The 9,881-nt window shown below is 61.6% G+C and overlaps 2 protein-coding genes across 3 annotated transcripts in view; one reads left to right on the top strand and one right to left on the bottom strand.

The window, feature by feature from the left end:
• TMEM205 (transmembrane protein 205) overlaps positions 1-3,364 on the bottom strand; it is a 5,583-nt gene extending 2,219 nt beyond the window's left edge. Inside the window, exons 1-3 of one of the 2 annotated variants that reach the window (XM_034792947.1) lie at positions 3,279-3,364; positions 2,027-2,145; positions 1,595-1,758 (exon numbers count right to left, since the gene is read on the bottom strand). In XM_034792947.1, the coding sequence (XP_034648838.1) occupies positions 1,595-1,758; positions 2,027-2,126 (264 nt within the window). In that variant the 5' untranslated portion in view covers positions 2,127-2,145; positions 3,279-3,364. Of the gene's footprint in view, positions 1-1,594; positions 1,759-2,026; positions 2,146-2,605; positions 2,750-3,278 lie in introns of those variants that run through there. The other variant, XM_034792948.1, reaches the window with a different exon arrangement.
• Positions 3,365-3,605: 241 nt separating this feature from the next.
• CCDC159 (coiled-coil domain containing 159) lies at positions 3,606-9,539 on the top strand. The gene is made up of 10 exons (XM_034792830.1): positions 3,606-3,641; positions 4,578-4,670; positions 5,239-5,272; positions 5,805-5,893; positions 6,320-6,401; positions 7,051-7,246; positions 8,154-8,191; positions 8,829-8,905; positions 9,292-9,398; positions 9,533-9,539. The coding sequence occupies exons 1-10, from the start codon at positions 3,606-3,608 to the stop codon at positions 9,537-9,539; spliced, it is 759 nt and encodes a 252-aa protein (XP_034648721.1).
• The last annotated feature ends 342 nt before the right edge of the window (positions 9,540-9,881 follow it).

Raw genomic sequence — 9,881 nt, 5'->3', positions numbered from 1 at the left:
GGGGGGGGGGGTTGGGGCTCAACCCTTGGCTCTGCCACAGGCCCTGCCCCCACTCCACCCCTTCCGCCCCCCTCCTCTAAGCCTGCCGTGCCCTCGCTCCTCTTTCCCCCCCCCCCCGAACCTTCTGCACGCCACGAAACAGCTGATCAGGAGGTGCGGGGAGGGAGGGGGAGATGCTGATTGGCAGAGTTGCCCGTGGGTGGGAGGCGCTGGGAGCCAGGGAGAGAGCTGATGGGGGGCTGCTGGTGGGTGGGAGGAGCTGGGATCAGGGGGGGAGCTGATGGGGGGCTGCTGGTGGGTGGGAGGAGCTGGGAGCAGGGGGGGAGCTGATGGGGGCTGCTGGTGGGTGGGAGGAGCTGGGAGCAGGGGGGGAGCTGATGGGGGGCTGCTGGTGGGTGGGAGGGGCTGGGGGACGGGGAGAGAGCTGATGGGGGGCCGGCGGTGGGGGGGAGGGGGTGGGAGGCGGGGGGGGGGGAGGGAGCTGATGGGGGGCTGCTGACGTATTACAGTGGCTCTTTGGCAATGTACATTGGCAAATTCTGGCTTCTTCTCAGGCTCAGGTTGGCCGCCCCCAGTTACAGTTTCTAAAGCTGACGTTGACAATCAAGTTTAAGTTTGATTTAATACCATCACTGTTTTGTTTGTTTGGCTCCCGTGTGGTTATTACCTGGCGATAAATAACTTTCATGATTAAGCTGGTTGCTTCTCTCTCTCCCCCCCGTCGTGGGTGTTTTTTGGTTTCCCCATTCGCTCTGCAGCGACGCGCCTCGTACCTAAGCTAAAAGATCCCTGCAGCGCCCCAAAATCCGGTGGGGTTTGCTCATCCAGCGGGTTACTACCAGAATAATTGTAACGTGACAGTGGGGACAGAGACGGGCTGAACCTGGGACATACGAGGGTGGCAGCTTGGAAGTGCTGCTCGACCCAGACTACTGAGTTCAGGGACATATAAGGGGTCAGCGTGGGAGTACTGATTAACCCGGTCCTCTCCGACACGCTCTGTTAATGTGTGTTCGTCTGATCCTGGGGCTGGAGGAACCCAGCCCCGGGGAACCGATAGGGTGACCAGATATCCTGCTTTTATAGGGACAGTCTCGATTTTTGGGTCTTTTTCTTATATAGGCTCCTATTACCCCCCCACCCCCTGTCCTGATTTTTCACACTTGCTGTCTGGTCACCCAAGGAACCGAGGTCCTGCAGGGTAGCTCCATTGGGAGGGGACTTGCAGCAGGGAGAAGTAGAGCTCCACATGAAAACACAAGTGACACAAGCAGCACATTGATAGAAGTACAGAACACCCCCCCGCCCCAGAAGAGTGACCCTAATAAATGAGCGTCCCCCAAAGTAACGGGCAAAGCCAGTAACACCAGGAATAGAACCCAGGCGTCCTGACACCAAGCCCCTGCTGTTCTAACCACTAGACCGCACTCCCCTCCCAGAGCCCAGGCATCCTGCACCTTAACCGCTTTCCCATTCTCAGCTAACCCTGGAAGTCACCGATGGCAGGGAGCAGACGTGAAGGGGCACGACCCCACCCGCCCAGAGGTGGCCGGCTCGCGAGGGGCCGGGGCTGTGCCTGGCCCCTCAATGGTACCTGCAGGGTCTCCCCGGTGGTCAGCAGCTCTCGGGGGTGGTAGCAGGCAAAGATGGAGAGGTTGAGGACGGCACAGGCCACCAGGGTGTAGAAGTAGAAGGGGAAGAGTTTGCTCTGGACCAGGCCGAAGGTGTGTCGGCTCACGCTCCGGATCAGCACAAACCCTAAGCCAAGGAGAGAGGAGGAAATCAAGGCACGCAGAGAGCATTAGGGCCATGGGGCTGGGAGCCAGGATGCCTGGGTTCTACCCCGGCTCTGGGAGGGGAGTGGGGTCTAGTGGTTAGAGCAGGGAGCCAAGACTCCTGGTTCTAAGAATGGAGTACGGTCTAATGGTTACGGGAAGGGAGGAGCTGGGTGTCAGACTCCTGGGTTCTATTCCCAGCTCTGAGAGCCAGGGGGTCCCTTCCCAGAGGCCCAGGCAGCACGTCCCACCTGAGATGAAGGTGACCCACATCTGCATCCCCCAGGCCAGAGACAGGATGAAGAGCTGAGCGACTTTGGCCAGACTGCTGGGCTCCCCTTCCATCGGCATCTCTGCTGCGTTTACAGACCTGGAGGCAGAGAGGTGGAGAGATCCCACAATGAGCTCCAGGGGGCAGGGATGGCCACTCCCAGCACTCTCTGGGTCACTGCGGAGTAACGAGACCAGGCATAGGGGAGGTATCCTGGCTGAGATCAGGGCCCTGTTGTGTTGGACGCTGCACAGACACCACAAGAGATGATCCCTGCCCCTAAGAGCTCAGTCTAAATAGACAAGTAATAAAACAATCCTGAGCTTTTCCCAGCCAAAGATCTCAAAGCACGTCACGATTATCCCCATATCCCACATGGGGAAACTGAGGCACAGAGCAGGGAAGTTCCCAGCTCTGCCACTGGTCTGCTGGGAGAACGGAACCCAGGTCGTCCCAGTCCCGGGCACTAGCTGCTAGACCACACTCCCCTCCCAGCAAGGTCATCACACCCAATTTAAAGGTGGGGAAACTGAGGCACAGAGCAACAAAAACGACTTACAAAACCGACCCGAGAGGGGGTGAAGATGGCCGAGCAGCCAGGGGCTAGACCATCAGGGAGGCCGGGCTCACTCAGCGCTAGTTCAGGAAAGCACCGGGGCTGGCAAGTGGAGATAAGGGGGCGGGGCGGGCTGTAGGGGGATGAGCAGAAGCCTGGCGTGGGATCATGGCTCCCACAGCCAATGGCCCAGATAGAGAAACGCTGCCCCGCCCTGCCCCCTAGAATCGCCGGGGGTGGGGTGGGGTGCGTAGCACGATAGACAGATCTATGGAGACCCGTGGGGGGGGGGGGGGTCAGGACTCCTGGGTTCTCTTCCTACCTCTGCCACTGACTCCAGGACTAAGGTCACTTGGCGAGCCAGCCACAGAGCTGGGCAGGGAACCCAGGAGTCCTGGCCCCCTCCCCCCTCCGGCCAGGGCTGGGAGCAGCGCCCGGGAGCGTGGGGTCGGGCACCGGGAGGTTCCCAGCCTTGCACATGATCGCCGGGTGGGGGGAGAGGGGGGCAAAGTCCCTGCCCAGCCTCAGGGCCCCACGAGAGCCAACCCGGCAAGCCAGGGACCTATGGGAGCCCCCCCTCTGCGTGGCTGCTCCCCCGGCCCCACACATGCTCCTTGCCCCCACTCCTGCCTTTCCCGCCCCGTGCACAGATCGGGGCTGGGGGTCGGGTCCCTACCTCCCACGCCCGCGGGCTGCTCCGGCCCGGGCTCAGCTGTTGTGGCGTTCTGATCCCGCCCCCTTGCCCTCAAGGCTCCACCCCCTTCCTGGTTCCTGCCCAATCACCTCGCAAGGGGAGCTCCAGGCCAATAGGGACTGAGGGGGGGGGATGAGATCATGCAGGGGGCGGGGCTAGAAAGCCACGCCCCTTGGCCTTTGTGATTGTTTTTGTTACATGGGGGGGTGTGGCGGCCTCGGTGGGTCAAACTCCGCCCCCCCCCTTGTCCCTCCCCCGCGCTTTGGGGTCCACGTGGGCCTCTGGCAGCGGGGCAGAGACCCGGGGGCGATGGATGCGCTCAAGGGGCAGGTCCTGACCACCAAGGTACCAGGGCAGCCGGGCTGAGCCCTGACCCAGCCCATCACCCCGGCCCCAGGCGGGCACCGCCGGCCCTCGCACAGACCCGGGGCTCAGACCCACCCCTGCCCAGATCCGGGGGGAGCAGGGATCGCTGCACTGGAGCAGAGCGGGGCCCATTGACCCTGGTATCCTGCCCACTGGGGGCGCATCAACCCCAATATCCCCACCCCCTGGTGGCCCATCGACCCTGGTATCCCGCCCGTCAGGGACACATCGACCCCAATATCCCACCCCCTGGGAGCCCATCGACCCTGGGTATCCCGCCCACTGGGGAGCATCAACCCCCATATCCCACCTCCTGGGGGCCCATCAACCCTGGTATCCTGCCCACTGGGGGCGCATCAACCCCAATATCCCACCCCCTGGGGGCCCATCGACCCTGGTATCCTGCCTGTCAGGGACACATCGACCCCAATATCCCACCCCGTGGGGGCCCATCAACCCTGGTATCCCGCCCACCGGTGGCCCATCGACCCTGGTATGCCGCCCACTGTGGGCGCATCAACCCCCATATCCCACCCCCTGGGGGCCCATTGACCCTGGTATCCTGCCCACTGGGGAGCATCAACCCCCATATCCCACCCCCTGGGCGCCCATCGACCCTGGTATCCCACCTCCTAGCCCCAGGTCAGACCAGGACCCATCGACCCTGGTGTCCCGCCCACCAGCTCTGCCGGTACCCCTCGTTCCTGACCTGCAGCCCCCTGCTAGTCCAGTCTAGGCCCTTGGCAGGTTGTATAATGGTGTGTTGATTTTGCAAGGCAGAGGTCACTGCAGGAAGGCAGGTTGCCAGGCAGCATCCCCTTTCCATTGCCAAACCGAGCAGATACCCCTCCCCTTTCCCGGGGGAGGGGCAGACGGGGGTATGTGGGTAGCTGAATTCTCTCCCTTTGTTTCCAGGAGACCACTCTGATCACGGTCTCCAAGGAGGACAAGAATAGGGGTAATGCACCCAGCTGCTACTTATCCAGGGCCTGCAGCAATGTAGAGCTGGTAAGTGACTCCGCGCTGCTTGGGACAGAAAGCGAAACCTGGTCCTTGCCCCATCGTGCTCCCCAGCACCTCACTCCCTAGTTTGGGGCTCAGACAGAGGGTGATGGCTCTAAACCCACTTTGCGCTGCTCTTCTTCCTGTCTCCAGTGACATCGAGAGCAGCCTCGAGGCTGCTCTAATTCGTGCCCTGCCCAGGGAGCAGGGAAATGGCCAAGCTCTGGGCCTGCCCCCGATCCCGCCCCCCTTACTCTGCTTTCACACCAGCCGGGAGGCCCCTTGCCAAGAGGGATAGTCCAGGGGGCCTCTTCCCACCCCCTTTATTCTCCCAGAGCGCCTATTAAGGGGCTTGAGCGTCAATGAGAATGGGGTCCCTGTCCCCCCCCCAAAGGACACAGGATTCACCCCATACATACCTGAGCCATCCCAGCCTCCTTCCCATGGGCTGAGTCCATCACTCAGACCCCTAGACAATCATCCCTGCCGCCCCCCCCCCCAGCTCACAGGGGCTAACGGGGAGAGCAGTGCTGTGGGTACAGGTTGACGGCCCCCTCTGATCCCCTCCCTGCAGAACCAGCTGGAGACGGAGGCCTTCGAGACAAATGGTGAGAGACGATCCCATCTCTGTGGTGGGGGCGGGGGCCAGACCTGGCTGATCCTTTGTGGGGACTGGGGTCACTAGACCTGGAGGGCAGCGAGTGGGCGTGGCCAGCCAAGACACACCCCCTCCTCAGCAGGCAGTGGGGTGGGATGCCCTCTGGAGAGTGGGCCTGGCTCCCTAGCCCTGATTAAGGGGTGGTAGGAGGAGCCAAGGTGGACCCCATTAGGGGGCAGATGAGCTGGCTTTGGGTTGGCCCCGCCTGGGGTCAGGCTGAAGGGCAGTGTCCCAAGCCGGGTGGGGAGGAGGGCACGGTGTGGGATTGAGGCGGGACCTGGTCAAGACACCGGTGTTAGGCCCCGTCCATGGGCCCCTGGGGAGCAGAGAACAACCACAGCGCAGTGTACCCCAATCTGCCCCCTAGGCCAGTGCAGAGCCAGGGTGGCCCAGAGAAGCAGGCTTGGCATGTTTTTAAGTCCTTCCTCGGGCTCCATCCCCATGCTTCCCACTCACCCCCAGCCGCCTTTGCTCTGTGGCAGGGATGATCCAGGCGATGCTCCCAGATTCCCAGAAGATCCTAAAAAACGAGCTGGAGATCATCAAAAGCCAACTCCATGCCCAGGCCAAGGTAACCACAGCAGGGAGAGGGGATTTGTTACGTGCATTATGGTAGTGCCTAGGGTTCCCCACTGGGCTGCACAGACCTCGACCAGGATCAGGGCCCCATTGGCCCGGTTGCTGCCCAGACACCTAATGAGAGCCAGTCCCTGCTCCAGCTTACAATGTAAACACACAAAAGGTGGGAAGGGAAACTGAGGCACATCGCAGCAAAGCGATTTGCCCAAGGCCACCCGGCAAGTTCAGTCCAGAGCTAGGACTAGAACCGTGGTGTCCTGTCGCCCAGCCGGGTGCCCCATGCGCTAAACCCCACTGCCTCTCCAGCCCAGCTCCCTTTCCATCTACACTCAGAGGCCCTGGGAAATAACCAGAGGCGGCGGGGCTGGGTGTCAGGGCTCGGTCCGTGAACCCCCTCTGTTGCGTGTCTCTGTGACAGGCCTTCGAAGCCCTGAGCCACTCGGTCTCCCTGCTGGAGCAGGAGAGCAGCCTGCAGCAGCGAAAGATACAGCAGCTGGAAGGTGAGACACTGCTCAGTCCCCGTCAGAGCCAGCTCTCCCAGCAGGGGATTATCTCCCGTCTCCATTGTGCTGGGCGCTGCACAGACACCCCCCGGACCGAGATCAGGGGCCTCCGTGGCTCCAGGCGCTGCACAGTTCCCTGCCCCCGACCGAGAACGGGGCCCTGCCCAGTCATAGAGCAAGCGACAGGTCCTGCACTGAATATTTCACCACAGAGAGAGAGACAGGAAAAAGCATTGTCTCCATTGTAGAAATGGGGAAACCGAGGCACGGGGAGGGACAGTAGCTCACACAGGGAGTCAGTGGCAGAGCTGGGACTTGAACCTGGAACTCCTGGTTCCTAACCTGGGGCCTGAACCACCGGCCCAGCCTGCATCATTTCCCAGAAGGGCTGGGATTGTCGAAGGCACCAAGGGCCGCTGGGCTCCTAATTCCCCTTTAAAACCTCCGCCTAGAACGTTTTCAGTAGCTCCTCCCCAGATAGCCGCTCTAGCTCCTCCCTTCTCTGTAGCTCCTCCCCCAAAATAGCCCCGCCCCCATCAAGAGCCCCTCCTTCCTCTATAGCTCCTCCCCCATCCGTAGGTCCTCCCCTCAAATCCACATGGTAATGTTTGAGTGGCTGTAAAGCGCCCCCCTCTGCTCTCCACAGAGGAGTTGAGCCGAGCCTGCGGCCCAGCCCAGGGGGAGATGTTCGAGCGGCTGGTGGACGGGAAGATCTTGGAGGTCTGGGCTGCCATGGCCAAGGAGGTGGAAGGGCTGCAGGAGTCCCTGCTGGAGCGTCCCGACCACCGCATGATCCAGCGGGGGGACTCGCTGGAGAACCTGTCCTTGGACATCCTGGAGAGGTTAGACCGGGCATGGGGGGGCTGATTCCACAGCAAGGGGGGGGCTCCCAGATCTGCTGCCCCGGGATCCCAATACCCCTCCCGCGACTGAGCAAGAGACAGGCCCCGCACTGAAGAGTGTACCCTCTAGACAGACAAAGGAAAGATCATTATCCCCATTGGAGAGATGGAGAAACTGAGGCACAGGGCGGGGCAGCGACTCGCCCAAGGTCACACAGGGAGTCAGTGGCAGAGCTGGGAGTTGAACCTGGATCTTCTGAGTCCTAGTCCAGGGCCCGAACCGCCAGCACCTGCCCCTCTCCCAGCAGCCCCGTGCACCCATCGCCCGCCCGTGCATGGTCCCTGTGGGGCCAGGCATGGCACAGACACCTGGTGAGAGACAGTCTTTGCCCCAAAACTAACTAGATAAAAGCTGGGAGGGGAAACTGAGGCACGGAAGGGTCCCAGCTGCAGGGCTGGGAATAGAACCCAGGCATCCAGAGTTTCAGGCTGGGTCCCAAGTCGCTGGAGCCTGCCTGCCCCCCATGATGTGACCACCTTGAGCGTCACGGAGCTTCCAGCCGCAACTGGTGGTGGTGGTTTCAGAGCAGAAAGGGGTGAAATCTTGGCCTCACGAGGCGCCTAATTCCTGTGTGGCCTTTAAAAATCTCCCCCAAGAACATTTTCAATGGTAGCCCCTCCCACTTCAATAGCTCCTCCCCCAAGGAGCCCCTCCCTCCTCAGCAGCTCCTCCCCCCAGATTGACTGCCCTGGGCCCAGGATATCACCCAAGGGGGTACCCAGACCGCGCAGCTTCTCCAAGCCCCTGTGGTGGTGGGAGCCCCCCGCTCTGTGGATTTCCCCAGCCCGACCTGGGGCAATGGTGCCGGGAGCCTGTGGCTTTCAGACGACTTTCCTCTTCCTGTAGCAAGAAATTCCTCTGGGAGGAGCTGGAGGCAGTGCAAGGTGAGATGAGGAGGATCCATCAGAAATTGAGTAGGTACCCAGCAGAATATCCCTTTCTTTGCCCCCAGCCCTCAGGTGGCTATGGGTAAAAATCCCCCGGGTGGGTGCATGGCACAATCCGCCCTCCAGAGCACGCTCCGGCCCTGGATCTCCCAGCTGGGTCAGCTTGTCCGGAGGGGAAACCGAGGGCCTGGCACAAAGTTCAGGCCATGAGCCTGTGATAGAGCTGGGGATAGAACCCAGGAGTCCTGACTCCTCGTCCAATCCCTCCTCCTTAATCCTAACTATTACACCACACTCTCTCGAGGAACCAAACCCAGATCTCTGCCTCCCAGGCCCAATGCCTTAACCCCGGGGTCACCTGTCCTCTCTGCCTTGTAGCCCTGCTGGGAGGCAGCTCTGCGTCATCAGCCCCGTTTTCCAGGTGGGAAAACTGAGGCCCAGAGGCGCCGAGCGCTCTGCTGAGGGCCCCACTGCAAGTCGAGGGGCGGGAGCAGCGCTGGGCTCCAGCGATTCCAGGCGGCAGGGCCAGATGTGCCACTAGGAGCATCTGGTTAGCTGTGAAGCCCATTCTGGGAGAGTCTGGGTGGGGTGCGGGGAACCCTGAACTGGGGTCTCCGGTTTTTCTCTTCCGCAGAGGATCAGGAGGACGATATAACCAAGAACCTCGTCAGCATAAAGAAAATGCACGAGAATCAAGTGAAATGCAGGAAGGTGAGACGTGGGGGAGGGGAGGAAGAGGTAAGGGGGTGGGGCTACACGATGCTCCTCCCCCTTGGCAGTCCATTCACAAAGCAGGCACTTTGCATCATACGTCACCCAGGCACACACTGCTGCCACGGGAGAGCGCCCCCTATCGAGCCCCTGCCGCACTCCCTGCAGGACAGCGCCCCCTAGTGCCGCACTGGGGCTAGCACTGGCTGCCAGAGGAGAGCGCCCCACTCTGCTTCCTGCAGGACAGCACCCCCTAGCGCCACACTGGGGCATTGGGGTCACCACTGACTGTGAGGGGAGAACGCCCCCTGCTGAGCCCCCCCCCAAGCCGTATAGCAGATCTCTGTGCCCCAGTATTCACTAGAACAGCCCCCCTCTCTCCCCAGATCCTGTCGCAGCTGAAGGGCAAAGGGCCGGGCGCAGAGGGGGCCCCGGAGTCCGTGGGCAGAGGCAGAGATGCCAGGCCGGTCAAAAAGGAGCTGAATGATATATGGTAAGGGTGGCCAGGCCGGAGCTTGCTGCTGGGGAAGGGGCTCCCCGTCCCCCAGCCCCTCTCCATGCTGATCTGTACTGGAGCCCCCCATCTGTCCTGTTCCCCCCCACCACCTCTCTGGGCTCTCATTGCAGCCACTAGGGGGCAGCAGTGACTGCCAAGGGAGAGCGCTCCCTACTGAGCCCCTGCCCTGCTCCCTGCAGCACAGCGCCCCCTAGTGTTCTCTGCATCGCCTCCCTTTGCCCAGTGCTGAGGTGAACGTGGCACCACCCTGCCTGTGTCCAGATTTGAACCCTGGGCCCTGCAGGGCTATAGGCCAGAGCTAAAGGAGCAGCTCTGTGAGCCGGCAGCAGTAGTAGGTTATGTTCTTTCACACATCAGTCACTAGAAGGCGCTGAAGAGAAGCCTTGGCTCGGGGTCCCTGCGTAACTGGGATATCCCCAGCCCTTGCAGTCTGTTTGCACCATCACCTCAGCACCCCCC

This window comes from Trachemys scripta, chromosome 16 (assembly GCF_013100865.1).
Source record: "Trachemys scripta elegans isolate TJP31775 chromosome 16, CAS_Tse_1.0, whole genome shotgun sequence".
Taxonomy (NCBI): domain Eukaryota; kingdom Metazoa; phylum Chordata; order Testudines; family Emydidae; genus Trachemys; species Trachemys scripta.
This window is presented reverse-complemented; position numbering and strand designations above follow the sequence as displayed.

Coding starts and splice junctions, on each gene's coding strand:
- CCDC159 (XM_034792830.1), top strand. CDS start 3,606: ATGGATGCGCTCAAGGGGCAGGTCCTGACCACCAAG. Junction 6,402..7,050: donor AAAGATACAGCAGCTGGAAG/GTGAGACACTGC, acceptor TGCTCTCCACAG/AGGAGTTGAGCCGAGCCTGC. Junction 8,192..8,828: donor GGAGCTGGAGGCAGTGCAAG/GTGAGATGAGGA, acceptor TCTCTTCCGCAG/AGGATCAGGAGGACGATATA.